General features: G+C 43.3%; 1 protein-coding gene across 3 annotated transcripts; it reads left to right on the forward strand.

Moving 5' to 3' along the window:
- Positions 1-1,814: 1,814 nt before the first annotated feature.
- Positions 1,815-23,762, forward strand: kntc1 (kinetochore associated 1). 3 transcript variants are annotated; one of them, XM_090190702.1, is made up of 62 exons: positions 1,815-2,084; positions 2,471-2,615; positions 3,020-3,140; positions 3,234-3,349; positions 3,480-3,558; positions 3,658-3,735; positions 3,834-3,868; positions 3,981-4,091; positions 4,314-4,407; positions 4,566-4,618; positions 4,739-4,851; positions 4,978-5,032; positions 5,196-5,294; positions 5,589-5,632; positions 5,769-5,831; positions 5,929-6,004; positions 6,094-6,219; positions 6,606-6,772; positions 8,926-9,037; positions 9,171-9,314; positions 9,434-9,490; positions 9,648-9,719; positions 9,895-10,014; positions 10,143-10,286; positions 10,460-10,555; positions 10,676-10,779; positions 10,888-10,990; positions 11,071-11,205; positions 11,321-11,440; positions 11,665-11,737; positions 11,930-11,997; positions 12,114-12,415; positions 12,638-12,810; positions 13,015-13,115; positions 13,276-13,420; positions 13,563-13,619; positions 13,709-13,872; positions 14,433-14,537; positions 14,693-14,821; positions 14,929-15,045; positions 15,241-15,350; positions 15,503-15,719; positions 15,831-15,920; positions 16,054-16,219; positions 16,373-16,431; positions 16,618-16,834; positions 16,933-17,006; positions 17,222-17,432; positions 17,624-17,736; positions 17,873-17,928; positions 18,021-18,099; positions 20,604-20,728; positions 20,821-20,956; positions 21,081-21,176; positions 21,326-21,382; positions 21,516-21,570; positions 21,661-21,724; positions 21,914-22,043; positions 22,305-22,394; positions 22,573-22,727; positions 22,882-22,981; positions 23,238-23,762. In XM_090190702.1, the coding sequence occupies exons 2-62, from the start codon at positions 2,490-2,492 to the stop codon at positions 23,265-23,267; spliced, it is 6,627 nt and encodes a 2,208-aa protein (XP_090046828.1). In that variant the 5' UTR covers positions 1,815-2,084; positions 2,471-2,489; the 3' UTR covers positions 23,268-23,762. The 3 variants fall into 3 exon arrangements, with proteins under 3 accessions (XP_090046828.1, XP_036791812.2, XP_090046829.1); XM_036935917.2 differs by lacking the exon at positions 1,815-2,084 and adding an exon at positions 2,106-2,207; XM_090190703.1 differs by lacking the exon at positions 1,815-2,084 and adding an exon at positions 2,106-2,207 and having other exon boundaries at positions 15,241-15,344; positions 15,497-15,719.
- Positions 23,763-26,710: the final 2,948 nt, after the last annotated feature.

Below are 26,710 nucleotides of genomic sequence, written 5' to 3' on the forward strand. Positions count from 1 at the left end.
CTATTAGCGCGCACCCCGCAATCCATTTCACACCGGTTACACTCACCCCCCTTTTGACCTCCTCCCTTTCCGCAGCAACCAGTGATCCGGTTCCACAGCATCAATGTAACAGTATAGCTTCCGTCCCTCTCCTCACCCCTACCTGGGCTTGAACCAGGGACCCTCTAAACACATCAACAACTGCCTCCCACAAAGTATCGTTACCCATCGCTCCACAAATTCCACCCCGCAAACCATTTCACACCAGTTACACTCTGAGATTTGAAATTGAGCTCAGGTGCATCCATCATCCTTCAGATGTTTCTACAACGTGATTGGAGTCCACTTGTGGTAAATTCAATTGATTGGGCATGATTTGGAAAGGCACACACCTGTCTATATAAGGTCCCACAGTTGACAGTGGATGTCAGAGCAAAAACCAAGCCATGAGGTCGAAGGAATTGTCCGTAGAGCTCCGAGACAAGATTATGTCAAGGTACAGATCTGGGGAAGGGTACCAAAAAATGTCTGCAGCATTGAAGGTCCCAAATAACACAGTGGCCTCCATCATTCCTTAATGCAAGAAGTTTGGAACCACAAAGACTCTTCCTAGAGCTGGTCACCCGGCAAAACTGAGCAATCGGTGGAGAAGGGCCTTGGTCAGGGAGGTGACTAAGAACCCAACGGTCACTCTGACAGAGCTCCAGAGTTCCTCTGTGGAGATGGGAGAATCTTCCAGAAGGACAACCATCTCTGCAGCACTCCACCAATCAGGCCTTTATGGTAGTGGCCAGACGGAAGCGACTCCTCAGTAAAAGGCACATGACAGCCCGCTTGGAGTTTGCCAAAAGGCACCTAAAGGACTCTCATACCATGAGAAAACAGATTCTCTGGTCTGATGAAACCAAGATTGAACTCTTTGGCCTGAATTCCAAGCGTCACATCTGGCAGCATTATGCTGTGGAGATGTTTTTCAGCGGCAGGGACTGTGACACTAATCAGGATCGAGGGAAAGCTGTACGGAGCAAAGTACAGAAAGATCTGCTCCAGAGAACTCAGGACCTCATACTGTGGCGAAGGTTCACCTTCCAACAGGACAACAACCCTAAGCACACAAGCCAACACTGCCTTACTCCCTATCGTTCGCACAACTTAGAAAAACTACATTTTAGGGCTTCCCTCATGCCCTTTTTCATGACAATGCTAGCAGTCACTGAGTGAGTGAGTGCTAGGTATCCACAGACCAGAACATTAAGGGTGTGTTCATAAATTGCCTCCAGTGTCAGAGATCGCTTTGTGTCTTTCCTAAATTCAGAGTGTACACTGTCACTGGGCGCTCTGGCCAGTAGGGTTAATCCGAGTTCTGACCTCAAAGGAACTCGAGCCAACTGGCTAAAATTGGCTAGCTTGCTAGAGCGCAGAATAACTAATGATTTTTAGAACTCGCAACACCTTTTGAATATGACCGGCGTAAGTAAAGTCGGGGAAAAAATGTTATAAAATTGTTGCCAGCTGCACAATTACAGTCACCAATGCTCAATATAACATGAAAACAGCCTAACCAGCTCTACTAGGGCAGGTAAATTGGTCGGAGTGAGGTGTTCTCTAATGTGTGTCTGGTAGTAGCTATCCAGTTAGTTTGGGTGCTTGATTGTGATGGTGAGGACGGAACGCTCGGATCAACCATACTTCTCTGCCAGAGTGCCCAGTGTGAGCTTGGAACACTACGAATTTACAAACGGACAATCTGACACTCTGAATTTACGAACGCACAGAGCGCACTCTGGCATTCCAGTGTGAATTTAGGAACGCACACCTAATAGACAATATTTGGTTACAAGTGAGAACCCGGATGACCAATCACTGATTGCGCACGCCTACTAAAGATAGTTGGAAATGAACAAGATGGCTATTTGAATCAGCTTCCTCTTGGTTTGAGAACGACTTCCATTCCGCCAACTCAATCTGGGGAGTGCAAATAAATATACAAAGAACACCATATCAGTTCACTATTATTTTATAATAGCCTTTTATTATTTGAATTGAATGATTCAAATGAACTTTATCAGTTTGAGTTCAAGTATGCGCCTGTAACTACACAGGAAGTAAGTACAGTTGTGTTTCTCTCGTTATGGTCTTTGTTTTAAACCGCCAAATTCTGAACCCGCATAGTAGGGTGGTGTTGTGCTTAGTTTACTAGTAAACCGTTGTCAGGGTACCTGTAACCGGTGAGTTTGTTACCTCGATATAGTCCAAATTGTTTTATAACATGTCTATCTATACCTGTATGTAGTACATTTTGTATATACATATGTTTTACCTAGCTAATGTTAACTACGGTACTCCGTAGTTAACTGACATGACAGCAAAGAGTGGTGACAGCTCTGCAGTACTAGCATACCACGTAATTAGGTATATGCTAAGTAACTAACTATCTAGCTAGCTTCCTAGTTATAACTGACCTGTTAGTGTCCCGTTTTTTTATATATAGGTAGGTGGACGGAAAAACAATGTGGAACGACGTTGAACTTCTAATCAATGAGGATACCAACACAGGTCGCCTTTGCAATGTTCGAGAGGAGAATAGTGGTCTGTACCAAGTGGATACTTTGGTCAAAATTGCCTCAACTGAAAAGGTAAGACCAAAAGTAGTCGATAAACTCAACTCCGCGATTTACGTTGGAGCTCAGACGTCACACAGAAACTACCGTGCGCGATATTTTGTAGGGTGCTGAAATCAATAGTTTTTTTAATTAAAAACTTAATTTTACATGTTGCCAGTCCACCTCCACCCACAGTAGTCGTCGCTCAACTCCATCGTATGTAGGGAGTTGAGTTTAATTGTCTAGACGAAAAGTTAACGACTCTAACCACATGATTGATTACCTATACAGTTATGAATCACCTTCTACGTGAACACAGTATACAGTGCCGGTGTTGTACCGGGGATTCTTCCATCGCCACAACACAGGTGTTAATTAAATTCATGAATGCTCTTGACTCTTCAGTACAAGTTGTTCACATGATTGTTTTCCTGCAGGTGTTGTCAGATCCTCAGCTTTACTCCTCCAGCAGTTCAAACTGCAGCATTGTTGTTGCTGATTCAACTGTTATCCTGTTCGACCTCAGCTATCAGACTATGTTGCTGCATCTTGACTTTGGTTAGTATCTCTTTTGTGTTCTGTGTGTAGATGTCTAATCAAATGATGTTTCATTATGGTGAATGATGATAATTAAAAGCATGTTTATTTCAGACTCTGATGTGGATACTGTGGATGATTGTCTGGACGGACATTTTCTGGTGGTTTGCCAGAGAAACGGAAACCTCCATCTTATCTATGTGCCTCAAAAGAGCACTCTTCTCACCATAGTAAGAGATGGGGCTGATCTCATATGCCCCATGATATTTCAGCGATTAAATGTGTCAGTGTCATACGTGTGCCAAAAGTGATGCTGAGTGCAATATATTTTTTTGTATATATTTTTTTTTACTCTTCTAGGCTTTGCTGAAGAATGTCCCCTCTGGAAAAGAGAAAACATATCGACGTCTTATCCTACAGGAGGATAAGACATCTTTCGGTGAGTTGTTCATAGTTTGCCATTTCTTTGGAATAAAATTATACAGTATCATGTATCAGTGTGTTGAGGTGAAAGGTTAAACCGTATCTTTGTTGCCAGGGATGTACCACCTGTTCCTTCTTACTCAAGATGGATTTTTTCACATCACAAACCTTGCCCTGGAGAAGATTCAAATAGGTATTTCATTTTAATTAGGTTTTCAGAGTTTTCTTTTACTTGAGACCTGTTATATTTAACTTTCAATTATTTTAAACCATATTCTCTCATCTCTGTAGCTATTGAGAAAATGGACATTGGGGCTTTGCAAGAGGTATTTGGCTTTAACTATGTTGGAGATGGTAAAATAAAGATTTAAAACCATATGAAGTCAGAATAATCAAATAATTAACCCCTAACCATCACATCACATTGTTTCTCTCCAGCTCCAGTCTCTAATTAAGACAGACTTCTGTTCCACCAAGGAGATCCATGGAGGGGGATGTAACACAGCAGTGATGTGCAACCTTGGCAATGAAATCCACCTCATGATTGGGGTATGGTTGTGCGCAAGTAACTGCACTGCTTTGTTACAAAATATTTGTATGTAAAATGCAAAGATAAATCCTTGAAAACATAATGCGAGAACTGCTGCCGATAATAGGAAGTTAGACTTTTATTCGTCAAGTAGACTATTCATACAGTATTTATTCAATTGTAACATTTTAACTTTATAGCTTCTCGCATAACTGATGTGGTTATGCATTCTTTTTGCGTAGGCGGACGGGGAAGCTGTTCTAACCCACTGGAGATTGGATCATAGTCAGGGCACGATGTCTCTCTGTCAGTCCCTGGACTCCAGCCTAATACCAGGTAGTTTTAATAACATTTAACTGTCTGGCTTTGGTTAAAGCTACACTACTTTTCCCCCTGAATTGCTTATGTATGTTATCAATAGTTAGGCTATAGCATTATTTTGAATTGTTGTGTATTAATGTTGCAGTCAAATTTTGCCCTTATCTGTATTGTAGGGGTGAGAAAGATTCTGGTGGTGGACAATCTCATGTATGTTCTTAGCACAGAGGTGAGTCCAGCTGTATGAATCTCCATCAATCAGTTTATAATTTAATTCTTTATCTGTTTTGGTCATTAGAACATTTTAAAGTTGGACATTAATCTTTCTCTACCTTTCAATTGGTCTTAGAACATTCTGAGTCTTTGGGACCTGCATTTCCTGGTGATGGTGTGCTGCTGGCCTGACCTCTCCATCCATGACTTCCTACTCATCACAGAGTGTGACTCTGCTTCAATAGCCACGTATGTGTTCACTTCAATGCTATACTATTGTTAGACCTATACTATTTCTATTAACATGATGTAATGTTTAATTTTTAAATGCTTGTGCTGTAATGATTTTGAAAACAAAACCTCTCCTCTTCATAGGCAAGAAAGTGCCAGCACAAAAATCATTACATTGACCATGCAAGACAAAAGCCAGGTAACTCCAGTCTGTCTCTATGGTTTCTAGACAGCTACTTGTTAGTAATAGTCCCATCATGTACATACATTAATGCTCCTCTGGTATAAATAGTTGTAAGAATCATCTGAGGTCCTCTCTGACTGTGTTTGTTGATGGCAACGCCCTGTTTTGTTATCTTTAGATGAGGAGCCTGCAGGTGCGTTCTCTTCCCTCCATGACTGTCCTCTATTCTCTGGAGGTCTCCTCTACAGCCTGCCTGGTACAGACAAGAATAAGCACGGTAAACCATAAACAATTATAATCCACTCTGCATCAGATATCAGGTTCAGAAATTACACCAAATTCAAAATGTGCCTGATTGTAACGCATTGGAATGGAATTTCAGTGTACTTCCTGAATTTAAATGGAATTGACTTTCCCAACCCTGTCATATCACACCATATTACCATACCCACGTAGCGAAGGATAATGGAACAATAAGTCATTGTTATTTTACTTTAGATTATGAAAGTCTGTCAGAGCTTCAGCATCCTACCCAATCTCAGTACATTGTTTTTATCCTTCTGAATTTCAGGACACTATATATTTGCTAGAGGGGATTTATGAGAATTCACAAAAGTAAGTGTTTCTTTGGTTGTTTAATGACACTAGAGTTTCCCTGAGTAAATACTCAGGTGGTGGAGTTTCACAAATAACTTTGAATAACAGTGAATTGATGTGTAAATGCAATTCTCTTTTTTTTCCTGACAACTAGCTCTGAGGAGCATATATCCTCTGTCGTCATGAGATGCTTCACAGAGGCTTTGCCTGAGAACAGGTATAGTAGTGTCATCACGCACACTGCATATTTCCATATCCTTGCACTAGTTACATACAAGATGTCAGTATCAGTAAACACACTTTTTTGTCCCCAGACTCAGCAGACTTCTCTACAAACACAAATTTGAGGAGGCAGAAAAGTTTGCCATAGCATTTGAGCTTGATGTTGAGGTTGGTGTAATTTTTCTGGGGTTGAACATTTATTCTAACTAAAATGAATAATAAATGTACTTGACTGACCTGCCTCCTTGACCACCCAGCTTGTCTATAAGGTGAAGCTGGATTTTGTGCTGGAGCAGCTGGCGTCAGCCTCTGTAGGTGGCAATGGGCAGGACGTATGGTCTGACCTGGTGGAGGAGGCAAAGACCAACCTGATGAAGATCATGGTGAGTTTTATTGGGAGGGGGGGGGGGGGGGGGGGGGGGGGTGGTGTGTGTATATAACAAAGCAAGATCAGTCAGCCATCTAACTTTCCTTAATATTCTGGAATATAAACATTGAATCTATAAACAAATAGACTTGAAAATGGGGATGGTATAATTCTCAAACTTTGACTGGTGTCAGAGAAGGGTATACGTTGAATCACAAGCTGGCAAACCTACAGTAGATAGGGCCACAGTGTAATGATGTGCTATTTAACAGTGTGCAGGCCTTCTTGTTCCATACCAGTGTTCTTAAACAAGCCATCTACATTTTCAAATGTAAAAATTCCTTGAAAGGTTGAGATTAAATAAGTACACTGTGCTCATTGACGAGTGTGTTTGTGTGTCAGGATGAGCAGTATGTGGTGGAGTACTGCCTCAAGGCTCCGTGGCCGACCTTTGACACTGCAGAGAAGATGCTGAACCATGCCGCCTCCCGCTGCCCCTCCTCACAGATCCAGGAGGCTCTGGCTAGACTCGCCACCTTCTGCTGTCTCCACAGCCTGGACAAGTTCAAGTATGTTCAATTTGACTGTAATTCTATGCCTGGCTTGCTAAAGGGTATTGAGTATATGTATTGTAACTGTGTAAATTAGTGCCATGCCTGTACTTGCATTCGGAAAGTATTCAGACACATTGACTTTTTCCACATTTTGTTACATTACAGCCTTATTCTAAAATGGATTAAATAAAAACAATTCCTCATCAATCTACACACAATCGGGGCGGCAGGGTAGCCTAGTGGTTAGAGCGTTGGACTAGTAACCGGAAGGTTGCAAGTTCAAAACCCCCGAGCTGACAAGGTATAAATCTGTCGTTCTGCCCCTGAACAGGCAGAACGACACTGAACAGGCAGAACCCACTGTTCCTAGGCCGTCATTGAAAATAAGAATTTGTTCTTAACTGACTTGCCAAGTTAAATAAAGGTACATTTAAATAAAAAAATAAAAAAACCATAATGACAAAGTGAAAACAGGTTTTTAGAAATTGTACCAAATGTATAAAAAAACAACATACCTTATTTACCTGAAAATATCTGTGCAGTGACACTCCCCATCGAACTTGACAGAGCTTTAGAGGCTCTACAGAGAAGAATGGGAGAAACTCCCCAAATGTGCCAAACATGTAGCGTCATACCCAAGTATTAAGACCCTTTGCTATTGTAACAGTTTAGCTTCCGTCCCTCTCCTCGCCTCTACCTGGGCTCGAACCAGGAACCTTCTTCATACATCAACAACTGCCTCCCACGAAGCATCGTTGCCCATCGCCTCAAAAAAAAACGTGACTCTTGCAGAGCAAGGGGAACAACAACTTCAAGGTCTCAGAGCGAAAAAAAATAATTTAATCAAATCTACACACAATACCTCACAATGACAAAGTGAAAATACGTTTATACGTTTTGCAATTGTGTTAAAAATAAACTGATACCTTATTTACATAAGTATTCAGAACCTTTGCTATGATACTCGAAATTGAGCTCTGATGCATCCTGTTTCCATTGATTGACCTTGAGATGTTTCTACAACTTGATTGGAGTCCACCTGTGGTAAATTCAATTGATTGGACATGATTTGGAAAAGCACACACCTGTCTAAAGAGGGTCCCACAGTTGACAGTGGATGTCAGATCAGTTTGAAGGAATTGTCTTTAGAGCTCTGAGACAGGATTGTGTCGAGTGTCAGATCTGGGGAAGGATACCAAAATATTTCTGCAGCAAGAACATAGTGGCCTCCATCATTCTTAAATTGAAGAGGTTTGGAACCACTAAGACTCTTCCATGAGCTGGTCGCCCGGCCAAACTGCACAATCGGTTGAAAAGGGACTTGGTCAGGGAGGTGACTAAGAACCCAATGGTCACTCTGACAGAGCTCCAGAGTTCCTCTGTGGAGATGGTTGTCCTTCTGGAAGGTTCTCCCATCTTTACAGCACTCCACCAATCAGGCCTTTTATGGTAGAGTGGCTAGATGGAAGTTGCTCCTCAGTAAAAGGCACATGACAGCCTGCTTGGAGTTTGCCTAAAGGACTCAGACCATGAGAAACAAGGTTCTCTGGTCTGATGAAGAGGAGTCTAGTCAGGATCGAGGGAAAGATGAACGGAGCAAAGTACAGAGAGATCCTTGATGAAAACCTGTTCCAGAGTGCTCAGGACATCCGACTGGGGCAAAGGTTAATGTTTCAGCAGGAATGTCCTCGAGTGGCCCAGCCAGAGCCCGGACTTGAACCCGATCTAACATCTCTGGAGAGACCTGAAAATATCTGTGCAGCGACACTCCCCATCGAACTTGACAGAGCTTTAGAGGCTCTACAGAGAAGAATGGGAGAAACTCCCCAAATTCAGATGTGCCAAACATGTAGCGTCATACCCAAGAAGACTCGAGGCTGTAATTGCTGCCAAAGGTGCATCAACAAATTACTGAGTAAAGGGTCTGAGTACTTAGTTATGCTAATGTGATATTGCAGTTTATTTTGAATACGTTTTGCAAAATTTTCTGAAAACCTGTTTTTGCTTTGTTATTATGGTGTATTGTGTGTAGATTAAGTAATAAAAAAAAGCAATTTATTCCATTTTAGAATAAGGCTGTAACGAAAAGAAAAACAAATGGAAAAGTTGAGGGGTCTGAATACTTTCCTAATACACTGTTTAATTTCCTCTTGGTTGTTTCCCTCCAGTGGAATCTCCTGGATTGAGTTTCTGAACATCACAGACTACGTTGGGGACATGCTGTCCCACTTGAGAGAGGGAGACCTGAAGGGGGCCCAGCACCTTTGGCTTAGACACGAGGTAACACAAATTCACACAATCAACTGTTGCACCATAAGACATCTAATGGAGTTTCATATTTTTCTCTTGTAATATGTGGATTTTACTGGAAGATAATTGATATTTGTCTGCTGTTTCTGTGGTTGTCCTGTAGGGAGAGATTGCAGTGCAGTTTGATGAGAGAGGTCTTGATGCTCTGCTCAGCTCCTTTCCAGAAGACCTTCCATCCCAGGACCTTTGTCTCTGGCTTAGGAGTGTCATTGTGCCCTTTGTTAGGAGAGTGGTACCTAGAGGACAGGTACAGTGGGCACTCACCATATTATGTCAGGGCAGAAAACAGATCGTGATGACATATGTTTTGATCAGTTTGTATTTCCAGTGTTTTGTTGACAAGGCTTTTGAATGATGTGTTTGTAGAAAATCGTTGCGAGGTGGTTGGAGCAGAGGGCCAGGATTCTGGAGTTAACAGAAAAGGTAAAGCCAACACCTTTTCATTGCTAGACTTGAGGAATAATTCTAGTCTCTAGAATTAATTATAGTGCTCTAGTCAATAACTTGACTGATGTAGGTGATCACACACTTAAACATTTCCACATTTCTTCTGCCCCTTCACACTATTCTGTTCCTATAGGGAGACTGGCCCCAGAATGGACTGAACTTGGCGGAACTTGGGTTGCCGTCGTTATGGATGTGGATACCTTCTGTAAACTGCATTTTATCACCTCTTTCCTTTGGTTACTTTCACTGTCATCCCCCTCACCTCCTATTCCCCTATGTGCTCTCAATTCATGCTCACTTTCAAACACTGGATGTCAAAATGTTATATGCTTAGTCATTGATTAGCAGGAAGTAACCTATCTTGTGATTGGTGGTCTCAGGAGGATGACTATGGTTCAGAGGAAGTGGAGCACCTCAAGTCCCTGGTCTCTAACCTCCGCCAGCTGCTGGACCTCTACAACAAGTACAACTGCAGGCTCTCCCTGTCAGTCTTTGAGAAGGTCTGTGTGTGACAGCCATCTGGGGATTGTCTGATTTGGATTCTTATCTTGTTGTTTTAAATCTTGTTGAAATTCTGTATGTTATTGTACATGGTATCTCTCTTTATCTGCACTGTGGGTATGTTTAGGCAAGTATCCGCAGCGTAGCATTCCTCATGCTGGATAAGGTGCCTGCCCCAGAGCTGATCTCTGCCACGGTGGAGGGCAGTGTCAGGCCCTACAGCCTGGAGCACCAGCTGCCCCTGGATGAGCTGCTGCTTCAGTACATCAAGGTGTCTACCTATCTACCAGGAGACACACTTTACTATGCTTTCTACTTGGCTGCAAATTAACTTAGCTGCTCATATTGTAAATGGTTGTCACTCTGCATTGTTGATTGTCAGACATAATCTGGTTTGAGTCATTGCGTGTCATTTTTGTCTTATTTTTCTCTCTATCCCACTAGGATCTGCTGGAGCGCTGCAGCTCACAGACCACTACGTTGTTCACAGAGTGGGAGGCCAAAGCTGTGGCTGTGCTTGGCTGCATCACGGACACTGACGTGAGTTTATACACTAATTAACCACTTCCTGCCCTTCAAGGCTTGGCCACCAAATGGGATTGTAGATTTATGTACACGCCTTGATTGACATAGTATTCAACTGTGCTGTACCATTTACAGCTGGTGGTAGACGCTGTGCTGGAGATCATGCAGAAGGCCGTGGTGCCCTGGACTGAGGTAGTGGAGAGGCTGGTCCAACAGCACTTGGAGATGGTGGGACCCAAGTAAGACTTACTGATCTGATCCTCCTCTGGTAACAGAGAGCCCTAACTCTCACTTGTTGCAGGCTTGTGGACTGCTTGGGTTCTAATCTTCCATAACCCATCCCACAGGCAGGAGCTTCTGAAGGAAAGCTACCGTCTGATGGAGATGAGGAAGCTGCTCAGAGGCTACGGGATCCGCAACTTCAACCTCTCCAACAACACTCAAATCATGGTAGGACTTTCAGGGTGTGTACAGTATGTAGATGTGTATATTTATGTAATTTCTGATCCATGCTGATTCTCTCTTTGTAGACACTGGTGAGGTACATCCTCAAGCAGGACCTCCCCACCTCCCTGGAGGACTCTCTGAAGCTGGCTGGGGCCTACAAACTCCCCACCTCCCAGATACACATCTTATACCTCATCCAGCTGATTAGCCAGAGCAAGGTACTGAGCCCAGCCTATAGCTCTTCCCATGGTGGCTGTTGCTTTCTGATGGGGAATCTCTTTTGTTCTGTGTGTTTCATGTGTGTAATGTCTGTGTGTTGCATCGAAATTGCAGAGTGAGCCATGTGTGACACTCCTGAAAAAGCTTGCCCCCGAGGAGGCAGAGTGTGTGATCGAGAGGCTGGCTAACTGGGCACGACTGGAGCTGCAGGACAAAGACCATGTGTCTGAGGAGGTGAGCCTCTTTCAGGAGCAGTAGGGGTGTATTTGCATTCTGCAGATTTAAGACTATTCCAGGTCTATCATACGTTTATATTTGCATTGACATCTTCTTTTAATAGGTTTGATATCATTTAGAAATAGTGTTTAGTAGTGAGGTTCTGTACATGCCATTTCTCAATAGGAGTATACTCTTCATGCAGAGTCACTTGGGTTCTTATTGTGGCCAATTTCTAACAGCACAAGAAGCACCAGATGGTCGTAGCACAAGTGATGGTGGAGGCACTGACGTTCTTACAGCGGATCCAGAAAGGTTGTGGCAGCTTTTAAACTCTATCAATGTAATACTTGAAAAGACTGATTGCTAAACCTCCCAATATTGACATCATCTCTCGAAGAATTGAACATTCGGTGTCTGAGGTCTTGATAAACTGTGAGTGTACCAGAGTTTGTGTGGATGTGCTAAGAAACCTTTACGCGTTAATGTTAATTCTCTCCCGTTTAGGGGATGCCTTTAAAAGTGTGGATTGCGAGAACAATCTGATGATGTTTAAGGCGATTGCTCACCTACAGGTAAGGTTCAATCATGGAATGATTTTGCAGAATGTGAGATGAAGGCCTCACCTGACTCACTGTTTCTGGTCTTTGACCTCCTGTGCTGAAAGGATCCTAATCTACTACATTTACAGGAGGACTTTGACATCTTCCTCACCCCTAACAACTATGAGGACCCCAAGGTGCGAAAGCAGTTCCAGGAGTATCACATCACAGCCTATGAGAACACCCGTGCTCGAGGTCCCTCCAAGAGCAAGGTCACAGCCACCCCCATGGTGGCCAACGACCCTGACGGCAAGACCAAGAACATCTCCACTGAGGCTGGCCTCCGCCGCTTGGCACGGCAGCTCCAGCGTACGGAGCAGGAGCTGTGGGCTGACTTGGCCCTGCGTGCCCTGGGGGTCGGCAAGGTCGACAAGGCCCTCAAGATCCTCAGGTCAGGGGGAAGGGGAACCAAGTTTAGGGGGGTAGTAAAGGAAAGCAATGTCCATGTTCCTCACTTTTTAAAATGTTTAATGAAGGCTTGTCATAATCTGAATATCTCATCCACAACATTGAAGTGTTTGATGGTAGTGTGGGCCTTTGCACTAAATTAACTCTGGGTACCTCCCTAACTGTGTCTCTCACTCCTTTCAAACCCATGACCCTGTCCCCATAGTGAGCTGTATAAGCACCATGGTACCACCAGCACAGGGAAGGTGCTTTTCAGTGCTGCCCAGAAGCTGTGCCAGATGCTGGAGGCAGACGTGCCCATGATCCTCCCTGAAGGCGTGGACCTCCCAGCAGTCATCCACAAGCTGGCCTGCCAGGCCGTCACTGTCTGCCACTCAGGTACTGTACAGCACTAACACCCTGAGCCTGGAGGTTAACCCAAGTCTTTATGGGAACTCACACATTTCATTTTAGAAGGAGCTTATCCTCCAATGGTTTAAGTGTAAGTAGTTCACATAAAGTGACACTGTACGACTTCAGCACCCTAGTAAGTGATACCTCTGACTTGAGTATGTGCTCCCTATTCTTTCTTGTTTCTCTCAGACCTGCTCCTGGACTGTGTGGAGCTGTGTAAGAGCACACGGGCTGCCATGGATGTCTACCACCAGTGTCAGCTGTCAGACAACTATGGCTTCATAGCAAAGGTGAGTGCCAGTACGACACTTCACTTTTCCCCATCAGTCTACCAGATTCCTACCAGAGTCTTCAATGACAACCCTAATCAATAGATTATAATATTAGACATTCACTTAGTCTTTGTTCATGTTAGGTCATCAGGCTTTAATGTCACTGCCATGTGTTCAGGATTTGTCCCTGGCGGCTGAAAGGGACCCTTACTCCCAGTGGAGCTTCCAGGATGTCTTTAAAGAGGACTGCATCATCCTGGACCCCGTGTCTGTCCTGCCAGTCCAGTATGAGATCACCAACTGTCTGCTGCCCTTCTCCTCAGGTACCTAAAATCCTGCAGACTAAGTGTCTCGTATCTGGTATCTTTTTAACATTGTATCACGTGTGATGTTATACTACTTTATAATGCCCAAGCATTGTTATTGATTTGAATTGCATTTAACTCATGTTAATTCATGTTGCAGATAGAAAGCTTTACCCACTGGACTGCTCCTGTCTTTCTCACTGCTCTTTCCAACAAGGTAGCTACTGCAGTTTCCTCCAATTAATAGATGGATATAAATACAGTTTTTATGCACCCTTAGCCTCATGTGTCCTTGTCCATGTGCAGATGCCAACTTCCTGAACCCGCTACTGGTGCCCCTGGCCTCCATGCTTCAGATGCTGCAGGAGTGTAGTCAATTGGAGCTGGCCCTCAGACTTCTGGTCAACTCCTTTGGCAGCTGTCTGCAGCACGTCACCTCCAACATCATGAACATCAAGCTCGGCATTCAGGTATGATGACTAAAGTACAGTATCAATGTCAAGATTATGTTTTTCAGGTGTTTTTAAGTGTTTTCTATAGCAGAGGTATACTAATGTACATTTGTTGAGTGAGCAATTTTTTGTAGCGTAAATGACAAACATACAAAATATTACACCTGAAGTATAACAGTAGGATATCAGTGCAAGAGTTGTACCACATTTGAACAAAATAGAAAACAAACAATATAAAAAATTAAAGGGAAAAACAGACTCGAAAACAGGAAAAAACCCAGTGTGGTTCATGTACCCCTGTATGCCTCCCCACCTGGTGTTTTCCAGGTGTTTTGTACAGATAGTCTACTTCACTAACACATGAAACTGAGGAAATTGACATCAGTCAGGGGTGTAGTGTAGTGTCTCACCTGGAACCATGAGCAAGCAGTCCCTTGATCAGTCTTTGCATTTCTGTTGATGTTGCTACATATCGCTGTCTAGATTTACACTTGTCTCACTGTAGCTGTGTCTGTTCTCTGGACCACTATTCTATATTGTGAAGGGAAGTATTTACATTTTACGTGTTCCCTTTTCAGCTCTATGGCCCGCAGGCCCTGCAAAAATATAAGGCGTGCTTGAGTGATTTGAGAACAACTACTCTGTCCTCTATCAATGCTGTTGCAGTTGCCCTCCTGCACAAGGTGATGTGAGACTATTGTCCTGGATTTCAGGGGAGGATGTCTGACATTCGTCTCTTCAATAAAATGACATTGTATTCCGGCCATGCTGTATGTGTAATTTACAATAGACCTAACATGATTACTATAACAACTGGTGTTTTTACTCTGTGCAAAAGGTGTTTAACTGGAGAGTGGTGGATTGTGACCTGGCTATTGGACTCTGCACTCTCCTGTCCAAAACCGAGGTGTTTAAGATACTGTGGAAGGTGATCGACAACACTTGGCAAAACTATGATAAGATCTTGGTAAGATCATTATACTTATATACTGTCATTATCTGTTCCATCTTGAATTGTTTGTCATTGTTTTGATTCATGTTGTATGTGACCGTCGATATGTCCATGATTTTCAGGCTGTGGCTATGGTGGGGGCCCATCTCTGTAACTTGTTCACCGAGCAGGAGGAGCGGAAGAAGTTTCTCTCGGTCATCACCGACGCAGAGTGGGGGATCGAGCTGGGCAAATTAGGGGTGTGTTGATCTTCAATGTTTTTTTCCCCCTATCTATTTAACATTTGCAGTCTTTCAGACATGGCTGTTTTTTTGAAGAAATCACGATGTTAAACTTTGTGTTAATACCTGCTAATTAGGTGCATTCTTAACGTAATCTACCCTTCCTGCCTTGCGAAAGGACTCGGTTTAAAAGCCTTGTCTCTCTCTCTCCAGATATCCATCCAGTCTGTGTTTCGTCAGTGTCCGGAGATGAAGAGTAACCTCATCCCTACCCTGGTGAAGAACAAGAACACCACCCCTGAGATTATCCTCCAGTACTGCAGGTGAGCTGTTATAGGAAGTCAACATGCTACTTCAATCTTTAGTTTTTGGGTCTGATACTACTGCATGCTTTGTAGTTGCCTATTGCTGTCATGTGACGTTATGCTGTAATTAATGAGTGTATGTATGTCCTGTGTGTTCCTCCTACCTGCAGCACCTTTGATCTGAACAGAGACGAAGTGATAAACCAGTACATCACCACCCTGCTGCTGGAGGAGGAGGAGGAGGGGGGAGGGGCAGGAGACCCTGGGGCGGGCCAGGGGGAGCAGCCGCTAGGGCATGCAGACGCCCTGGAGAGAGCTCTGCAGATCATCCCTATGCTGCACAGCACCAGAAACCTCACCATCAGCCTCAGTGCTGCCATACTCAAGGTCTGAGCATACACAACTCTCAGCCTAGGTTTAGGGGTTGATGGTAGGACGTAATGATGTGTAGAGGAAATGGAGTGTTTAACTAGCTCTTGTGTTCCCTTTCCTTCTCAGCTAAGTCCATATAACTATGAGAGGATTGAGGGGGTGCTCAGGATCATACAGACAGCTGATGAGCAGATCACCAGCATCTCAATCAGTCAGGTGTGGCATCTTGATTTCTACTGTGTCTTTGTGCTACATACCTCTGCTAAATAAGTGTAATCCTCAATGTCATATTTTCTTTGGCATTACGATCAAGTCTCATCCACACGCAATACATTTCCCTCATCTCCAGGCAATAGGTCTGCTCCAGCACCTGAAGTCCTACAAGCGCATCTCTCCCCCTACAGACCTGGAGAGCAGCCACCTTCTGGAGAATGGCCTGGAACCCTCGGCCCTGGCTAACATCAGACTGCCCTTCCACCTGCTCATGCAGACCACCAGCTACTGGAAGATCCTCTGTGAGTACGATACTCAGCTTAAGCTTACAATGTTCATGTGGTCAATAAGAGTTCATAAATAAATGATTGAGTGGACCTTTTGCATACTCTAGCTCGTATTGCTCTATACTCTAGCTCGTATAAGGATTTGACGGATTCTCTTTCTGTGTTTAGCTCCAGAGCTCAGTGAGGAGACCTTTCCTACTCTGCTTCTGATAAGCAAGCTGATGAAGGTACAGTACTCTGCTCCACTGGTGGCTGTGGTTTATACTGTACATTACTGTTATGTTTGTTTTTAGATATGAGTGGTAAGCTTACCAGAATTTGAACTAATATTGGCGATGTATTATTAGTTGTTTCTATTGACTTTAATTTGGTCACCTGTGAATTTGACCCTACTTCTTCCTGCCCTCTGTCAGGTGAGCGTTGACAAGCTGTACATGTCAGCAGTGAACCATGTGTTTGAGAGGAGTATGAAGCCCTTACTCCTCGAGCAACATAAGAGGAGGCAAAAGCACACCTCCAGCAAGGAGACCTTCAAGGTGGCTAAGACCATCATGGGGTACATTCACTGCATCCAGAACCCAGAGTGGGCCGCTGCCACAGCCCATAAAATCGCTCAGGAGTTGCCGCCAGGTCAGACCGTTAGCCAGTCAAACTGCCATGCCGCTGTTCATGGAGGAGCCAGCCTCTGCATCAATGTTCATCCTATTCACTTTTTTTCTCTGCTGTAGGCACTGAGAAGACCCAGTCATTAAAGTTCTGCCTAGCTCTTGGTGACGCATGGCTGAAGGACCCAAAACTTGAGGTTAGACCACATGTTTTGTGTTTAGATTGTGTTGATGCTCTGCGGTCCTCAATGTTGAACTATTATAGATGTAGTTATATCTGTTATGTCTGCGTCAGCTGCTTGAATTCAGGATACCCGGTCTTGTCTTCCCTTTCATGCTTTTTTTTCTTCGTATATCTAGTCCATTCTTGTAGAATAAAAATTCTCTCCCCTCTGTCTTGTCCCCTGAGCAGGAGGCAGCGCGGACCAGGGTGGAGACCTTCCTGTCCAAGCTGAAGCTGCAGTTCCAGCGCTCGGCCACAGAGAACGTCCTGATGTCCAGCCAGTTGAACAGCCCAGAGCACCTAAAGCTGACAGGGCAGCCCGCCCGCCTCATCGTCATCCTTTACGAACACAGCAGTGTAGAGCAACGCTTCAGGGGCTCTGCTGGCCAAACCCACCCTGGTGAGCCCTCCACCATAACCAGACCAACCACATGCAGGCCCACTCTTATTGCCATATGGCTCCATGTACCTGTCTGGAGGGCTAAGTGGAGCTACAGAATCACTGTATTGATGATATGTACTATAGTCCTTTTAGAGCAAAATGGAACCAGATTAAACATTTTTTTAACGTTTATTTTTTTGTATGACTAGACATTCACGCTGTATGCAAAGAAATAGCAGCCATCAATAGTGTGGATTTTCTGAAGATCCGAAGCATGCTGCTGGAGAAATGGATCTGCAAAACCGGCCCAGCTGTAGCCAAGGTAAGTCGAACCTTACACTGTCTCTGATCTGCCACAGGTAGACTGGATGAGCTCTACACTAGGGGGGGAAATAGTCATTTTGCACGACATTTTGGAGTATGTGATACATCCTAACCGAAGGCTCTTTATTTTGAAGGACATCAACAACCAGGATTGTGTCAATGACATTCAGGAGGATTCAGATCTTATGAGGTAGCTCCCTGCATTCATCACTTGACTATCATAGCCTTACAGTTCACTATAGACCATTAACAAGGGATGTCTCCCATGTCCCCCTCTCTCAGGGTGGTGTACCTACTGCAGATCTATTCCATGGATGTGGGAGTCTGTCTGTTGAGCCCTATCCTCTCAGCAGAAACATGGGTGAGTTGGTAGATGGGATAGGTCAGGATTGATCTATAAGTTACTATATTAATCATTACATGTTCCACATTTAGTTTGGAATTGGTGGGCTGGTGGGAAACATTAGGGGGGCTTTACAGAATTGGCTAACACTTAACCCATATTTTTACACCTGTTGTGACATATGTTGCGTTATTTTATGGCTGGTTATGACACTTACATAAGTGTCAACCCACATTTATTCAAATAAGTGTTGTTTTTTTTCCCTGCCAAGAATTTTCCTTTCATGGAAAGTTTGTTTCTTAAATCCTTTTGTTGTAATGAATTCTTTAGTCATGTTTTTTTTTTCATCATATTTTAAATAATTTGTAGAAAATACACTATGACAGTGTCACGAAGCATTATGACCATCGTAATCATATAAGCCAGATAGGCCTATCACGTACATGACCTTATATCAGTCATCAGTCAAAAAGAGGGTGTCTTGTCCTGCTCCTGCATTCATCTCAGTCATCAGCAACAGAGCATTGGGGTAGATGCATGTCTGACATCAATGTGTGTGCAATTACAATGACAATTTAACATGGTACATAAAAAAAAAATATATATATATATATACACACACTGCTCGAAAAAATAAAGGGAACACTAAAATAACACATCCTAGATCTGAATGAATGAAATATTCTTATTAAATACTTTTTTCTTTACATAGTTGAATGTGCTGACAACAAAATCACACAAAAATGATCAATGGAAATCAAATTTATCAACCCATGGAGGTCTGGATTTGGAGTCACACTCAAAATTAAAGTGGAAAACCACACTACAGGCTGATCCAACTTTGATGTAATGTCCTTAAAACAAGTCAAAATGAGGCTCAGTAGTGTGTGTGGCCTCCACGTGCCTGTATGACCTCCCTACAACACCTGGGCATGCTCCTGATGAGGTGGCTGATGGTCTCCTGACCTGGACCTGGACTAAAGCATCCGCCAACTCCTGGACAGTCTGTGGTGGATGGAGTGAGACATGATGTCCCAGATGTGCTCAATTGGATTCAGGTCTGGGGAACAGGCGGGCGAGTCCATAGCATCAATGCCTTCCTCTTGCAGGAACTGCTGACACACTCCAGCCACATGAGGTCTAGCATTGTCTTGCATTAGGAGGAACCCAGGGCCAACCGCACCAGCATATGGTCTCACAAGCGGTCTGAGGATCTCATCTCGGTACCTAATGGCAGTCAGGCTACCTCTGGCGAGCACATGGAGGGCTGTTCGGCCCCCCAAAGAAATGCCCACACCATGACTGACCCACCGCCAAACCGGTCATGCTGGAGGATGTTGCAGGCAGCAGAACGTTCTCCACGGCGTCTCCAGACTCTGTCACGTCTGTCACGTGCTCAGTGTGAACCTGCTTTCATCTGTGAAGAGCACAGGGCGCCAGTGGCGAATTTGCCAATCTCGGTGTTCTCTGGCAAATGCCAAACGTCCTGCACGGTGTTGGGCTGTAAGCACAACCCCCACCTGTGGACGTCGGGCCCTCATACCACCCTCACGGAGTCTGTTTCTGACCGTTTGAGCAGACACATGCACATTTGTGGCCTGCTGGAGGTCATTTTGCAGGGTTCTGGCAGTGCTCCTCCTGCTCCTCCTTGCACAAAGGCGGAGGTAGCGGTCCTGCTGCTGGGTTGTTGGCCTCCTCCACGTCTCCTGATGTACTGGCCTGTCTCCTGGTAGCGCCTCCATGCTCTGGACACTACGCTGACAGACACAGCAAACGTTGTAGCCACAGCTCGCATTGATGTGCCATCCTGGATGAGCTGCACTACCTGAGCCACTTGTGTGGGTTGTAGACTCCGTCTCATGCTACCACTAGAGTGAAAGCACCGCCAGCATTCAAAAGTGACAAAACATCAGCTAGGAAGCATAGGAACTGAGAAGTGGTCTGTGGTCACCACCTGCAGAACCACACCTTTATTGGGGGTGGTTTGCTAATTGCCTAAAATTTCCACCTGTTGTCTATTCCATTTGCACAAGAGCATGTGAAATTTATTGTCAATCAGTGTTGCTTCCTAAGTGGACAGTTTGATTTCACAGAAGTGAGTTCCATTGTGTTGTTTAAGTGTTCCCTTTATTTTTTCGAGCTGTGTGTGTGTGTGTATGTGTGTGTAGATATAGATATATATATATATATATATACACACACACATCTATGGAGCATATATATATATATATATATATATATATATATATATATATATATATATATATATATATATATATATATGCTCCATAGATATATATATTATAAATACACTGACACATAGGCTATGATGTAATGGAATGTTTTGCCTTTTGTGGGTTTTGACACTTGTAGGTGTCACAACAGCAATAAATTAACTATGTTACAACAGTGTTATGACCATATAACAGGTTATGACTGTTATAATGCTCGGTGTCGCGTAAAGTGTTACCCAGAAGTGTGTATGTCAAAGTGTTGAATTCCCATTGTTGATATCTTCCTAGCCCCTCAGCAGTTCTGGGCCACGTCTTACTTTCTGCCACCGGAGTCGGGCCCTGCTTTGTCTCATCCACATCGCTGACCCCACCACCCTGGAAACACAGTTACACATCCCCAAGACACAAGTCCAGTAAGCGATCCTCGCTCTGATAAAGGCCAGTAGCCATGACTGATTGTCTGTACCTGACTGCTGCTGTTCTGTTGCTGTTTTTCCTTCTGCAGGTATTACCTGAAGTGCTACATCTACCTGTCTCAGCTGGAGGACCTAAACATCCCTTACACTGTGGAGTCGTTCCTCAACAGTCCCAAAGAGGGCATGGTCAAGGGACTGTGGAAGAATCACAGTCATGAGCCACAGGTAGGCCGACTTGATCAATGTACTGGATGCTTTAGATGATTTCAGTCGGTTTCATTCAATGTGATGCAACCAAGACGAGGTAGTCAGGTTTGTATTGAGCTGAAGTTTCCTCCTGTCTCTGCAGGCTGTGCGTCTGGTGGCAGACCTTAGCCTGGAGTACCAGGTGTTTGACCCTCAGCTGTGGAATGGGTTACTGCAGAAACTACTGGGCTTCAACATGGTGAGAAGAGGCAGTCCACACAGTTTCAAGAACAATACTACTGCTAGAAATATTAGATTCTGCAGTCTGTCATGTCAATGAAGTTATATGGCATTAAGACAGGATATGTTGTGGTGGCACCAAATTTGGTGTTCCCATCTGCTCTTCAGATAAGCGACTTGCAAAAGGTATTGGAGGCACTGGGAGCTGTCCCCTCTCTATGGCAGGTAATTACCACCAGGTTCAACATGTCTCAAGGAGCCCATTGTGTACATTTTAGGGAGAGAAAATTCACAGCCACCACCTACTCTTTTGGCTTGGACAGTTCTTGTTAAAGCTGTATTTGTTTTTTTCATCCAGGTATCCAGTTTTTCCAGGACCTGGAGAAGTATGATCCTGGCCCCATTCGTATCAGGTAAATTAATCTATTAGACCACAACTTAAAAACATGAGGGTGAGGTGGAGAAAGTCAGCAAAATCACTGGTTATGTTCTCTGTCACACAGCGTCTCTTCCTCTGAGCCCCCAACAGCAGGCAACCCTCTACAGGACCTTTGTTCTCCTCCTTAAGTACGTTCTGTTGCTTTATAGAATAGGTTGATAACAATTTCTAGAACTGTCTCATAGGGATCAAGAATGGTGTCATGGCATTACCATGGTAACATTACTACACAATTCCTCAAATCTTTGACAAAGTGCTGATTCATCCTTTATTCTCCATGTCCCACTCATCCCAGCATCTTCCCTGGTCTCTGGCAGGTGCCCGTTCCTGTTGAATCTGGACCTGATAGGCATCGCCAATCGCTTTGCCCAGTTCAGTCTGCCTGGCTTTGCCCTAGGTGCCCTCCTGCTCATCCCCTGTGCCAAGAGGAAGGGACAGCAGATTCAGGTGATGCAGCTGGGTCTGGGGGTTCCATAAGGATAGTGGTGGTAGTGGCACACCACCAGCCTCCTAACATATCTGCCTTTTACCAAATTGTTCTCTGCATCTTTAGATGGAATTACATTCAATTGTTTTGGTTTAACAATAGCCACAAACTGTCCAAGACTCTGAATAAAACTATTAAAGGTATTGGGAGTGTCTATGCAGGAGTCTCTTCCCCTTGTTTGATGTGCTTACTGTGTAGTGTATATAATTGCTCCCTCCCAGGGCCTCCTGTCAGCATGTAACCCCATCACCATCCTGGAGCAATTGGATGAGCATATGAACACTGGGGAGTTGGCAGGGGTTCCCTCACAGGTGAGCTGCAACCACGTTCTCTTATTGCCTTCATTAGTTAACCACTCTTGGCTCTACTGTATTTGTGATTCCATCTGTTCTCCATAATCTTTTACACATTGGATTATTTTGTTTAGTTGTTGAGAAATGTTGTATGGAATTCAGAATGTGTCATTAACTAATTTCTTCTCCACCCCAGATAAGGGACACAGTCTTGATGTTCATTTGCCAAAACAGGCAGTATCAGAAGCTGTGGAAGACCAAGCACTTTAATCTTCTCAAGCAACACATTGTTTCAAGTGGTGACTCCAACCAGGTGAAGAACCTGGTAGATTATTTGATCTCCCACAGCTGGTAAGTCCTCAAAGCAGTAATTTTACAAGCATAATTTTATGTATAATTGAATGAAAATGTTAACATCACACTCCAGGCAGGTATGAGCAGAGAAATGTTTGTTTCTAATATACGTAATTACTTTAATCCTTACCCTTTGACCTCTGGTGTTCAGTGAGGAGGATGCCAACTCCCTGGCCCATGAGTATCTGAAACACAGGGAGCGTAAAGGGAAACTAATACCAGACATGTCCCCTGCATCCAGTGCCCTGAAGGTAACTATAGTCGGCAATCCTATATAACATAAATTGTTACTAATGTGAAATTAAATAAATATATGCCATTTAGCAGACACTTTTATGCAAAGCAACTTAGTCATGTGCGCACACATTTGTTTTGTATGGGAGGCCCCAGAGGGAACCAAACCTAAGATCCAGGCATAGTAAGTGCCGTGCTCTACCAACTGAGCCACACAGGACCACTAATATGTCATTTCACTTTTAATTTGTATTTTTTGGGCTTGTTTTGCAGAGGTTTCTCAGCATCGATATAGATAAGTAAATGGTGTGGATATGAACAGGATGAAGAACACATATGAGACATAAAATGTATTCACAGTATGTTTATTCAAATGTGTGTCTCTTTGGACTAGAAATGCAATGTTTGCACTTACTGTCTCCTTACTCAATCTATTCACATGTAATATTCACTGTATCTATTTTCTATGAACTACACACTAAACATTTGTTTCTGGTGAAATGCTTAATTTTCAAGACAAGGGAAACGTTATAGTGGAATGACTAATGACATTTTTATTACAACATACAGTTATCAAGCAATATAAAAAGTTGTCTACAGTTATTTTAGTTAAAGCAGCAATTAACATTTACATTTTAGTCATTTAGCAGACGCTCATATCCAGAGAGACTTGCTTTTTACCTTCAATTTCCTGTCCTACGCCATACCAGTCTCTGTCTTGCCTACATGTGTGAAAACATTGATTTTCTTCATTCTGTAGTAAAAAATAAAGGAAGTGAAGGCCCAGTGCAGTCAAAATGAGTTTTTCCTGTGTTTTGTATCACATTATTCAACACTTCACTTCACACACACTCAAAGTGTGAAACAATTTGATCAGCCATCACCAGGCTGTAAATTAGTTATTAGATCAATAAGAAAAGTTCAAAACCTTTTTCTCTCCCCACTCATGCCACTCATAGACAGTCCTAGCAAAATTCTTGCTTGAGATATTTTTGTTACTTGACATGTCTGTATTTGAACATTACAAACCATCTACTTGGTACTATCCAAATAAAGTGTTACCGAAATAATATTTTCAGGCTCTGATTTATATGTTATGATGTTCCTGTCGCATAGGAATTATACAGCATTGCGCTGTGAACCACAGTATGAAATGTATTTTACCATCTCAAATGGAAAACCAAATACCAATGGCATGTTCAGAAGTAAATGGTCCACTGGTATGATCATCATTTAAAGGAAATTCTATTACATTTACATATTACATTTACTGATATACAGTTTGAAGTCTAAGTTTATACATCTTAGCCAAGTGGGTCAGAAGTTTACATACACTATGTATGTATTTGGTAGCATTGCCTTTAAATTGTTTAACTTGGGTCAAATGTTTCGGGTAGCCTTCCACAAGCTTCCCACAATAAGTTGATTGAGATTAGGCCCATTCCTCCTGACAGAGCTGGTGTAACTGAGTCAGGTTTGTAGGCCTCCTTGCTCGCACACGCTTTTTCAGTTCTGCCCACACATTTTCTATGGGATAGAGGTCAGTGTTTTGTGATGGCCACTCCAATACCTGGACTTTTGTCCTTAAGCCAGTTTGCCACAACTTTGGAAGTATGCTTGGGATCATTGTCCATTTGGAAGACCCATTTGTGACCAAGCTTTATCTTCCTGACTGATTTCTTGAGATGTTGCTGCAATATATCCACATAATTCTCCTTCCTCATGGAGCTATCTATTTTGTGAAGTGCAACAGTCCCTCCTGCAGCAAAGCACCTCCACCGCATGATGCTGCCACCCCCGTGCGTCACGGTTGGGATGGTATTCTTCGGCTTGCAAGCCTCCCCCTTTATCCTCCAAACATAACGATGGTCATTATGGCCAAACAGTTCCATTTTTGTTTCATCAGACCAGAGGACATTTCTCCAAAAAGTACAATCTTTGTCCTCATGTGCAGTTGCAAACCGTAGTCTGGCTTTTTTATGGCGGTTTTTGAGCAGTGGCTTCTTCCTTGCTGAGCAGCCTTTCAGATTATGTCAATATAGGACTCGTTTTACTGTGGAGAAATATTATTTTGTACCTGTTTCCTCCAGAATCTTCACAAGGTCCTTTGCTGTTGTTCTGGGATTGATTTGCACTATTCGCACTAAAGTACGTTCATCTCTAGGAGACGGAATGCGTCTCCTTCCTGAGCGTTATGATGGCTGGGTGGTCCCATGGTGTTTAACGGCTCATAGAAGTAGGAGCTTCTGTTTCTGTGGCGTGAGGAAGCTTGATGTTCAAGTACACCACCTGGATAAGACACAGGTCCTTACCCCCATTTATCTCCTTTGGCGGAGTGCCAAGCAGAGACTCATCGGGTCCCATTTTTACAGTCTTTGGTATGACTTGGCTGGTGATCGAACTCCCAACCTTCCAAACTCAGGGCAGACACTAACCAAAAGGCCACTGAATTAGGAATTTTAGTGTAGGTTTATAGGAGTTGCTCATATTTCAGAGACAGACCTACACATAACTGCCAATGTAAATACTTTTTAGTAATCGAGCGACAAAGTATATTGAAAGAAGGTGCTTCCACACAGGTGTGGTTTCCAGTGACGTGTATTCATGGATGCCAAGGAAAGTCGGGCTTCCCCAAAAAATTTACAAAAAAAACATACCAAATAATTTAGCTTTTGTCTCTGTGTTTCATAAATTTCCTTCAAGTCGCAAAAGGCTGAATGGATCTCACCGGCGAAAGCATCGGAGTGAACAAAACAGTTGCACTCTGGGGAAAAAAAGTTTCTTGTTTTGTGTCGTTGTCCTCTGGTAGATAACTAAAAATGTCCCTTTTCTAAATTAGCCATGGATGGAGATAGGGTTTTGGACTTGTTGTTTTACTTAATTCTCCGTACTGGCCAATAATTATAATGCCGATTTACTGATCCAACCACAAATTCATACATTGTGCCCCTGGCCTGAGAGGATAAAGTTCAACATGTAGCTAGATATATATTTTTTAACCTCTTAAGGATCCGCCCCTTTTTTAATTTTTCTATTTTCACCCAAAATGACACACCCAAATCTAACTGCCTGTAACTCAGGCCCTGAAGCAAGGATTTGGATATTCTTGGTACAATTTGAAAGGAAACACTTAAGTTTGCGGAAATGTTAAAGTAATGTATGCGAATATAACACAATATATCTGGTAAAAGATAATTCGAAACACAGCCCTGCCCTTCCAGCAAACAACCATTATTATTTTTTTTTTTGTACCATCTTTGAAATGCAAGAGAGAGGCCACAATGTATTATTCCAGCCCAGGCGCAATTTAAACTTTTCCACTAGTTGGCATCAGTGTATGTGCAACATTTTAGACTGATCCAATGAACCATTGCATTTCTGTTCAAAATGTTGTATCAATACTGCCCAAATGTGCCTAATTTGTTTATTAATAACTTTTCATGTTCAAAACTGTTCTCTCTCCTCAAACAATAGCATGGTATTATTTCACTGTAATAGCTACTGTAAGTTGGACAGTGCAGTTAGCTTACATTTCTGTCTTTCTGCCAATATCAGGTATGTTGATGTCCTGGGAAATGTTCTTGTTACTTACAACCTCATGCTAATTGCATTAGCCTACGTTAGCGCAACCGTTCTGGGGACGTGACACCGATCCCAAAGAAGCTTTAACCAGGCAAGTCAGTTAAGAACAAATTCTTATTTACAATGATGGCCAAACCATCCCCTAAACTGGACAATTGTGTGCC

Source organism: Oncorhynchus mykiss, chromosome 11 (genome assembly GCF_057628025.1).
Source record: "Oncorhynchus mykiss isolate SJ-2025 chromosome 11, ASM5762802v1, whole genome shotgun sequence".
Lineage (NCBI taxonomy): Eukaryota > Metazoa > Chordata > Actinopteri > Salmoniformes > Salmonidae > Oncorhynchus > Oncorhynchus mykiss.

Excerpts from the sequence above, each read along its gene's own strand:
- kntc1 (XM_090190702.1), top strand. The coding sequence starts at position 2,490 with ATGTGGAACGACGTTGAACTTCTAATCAATGAGGATACCAACACAGGT. Across the intron at positions 3,141-3,233 it reads GTTGCTGCATCTTGACTTTG|ACTCTGATGTGGATACTGTG; the intron begins GTTAGTATCTCT and ends TGTTTATTTCAG. Across the intron at positions 17,007-17,221 it reads TGAAGGACCCAAAACTTGAG|GAGGCAGCGCGGACCAGGGT; the intron begins GTTAGACCACAT and ends TCCCCTGAGCAG.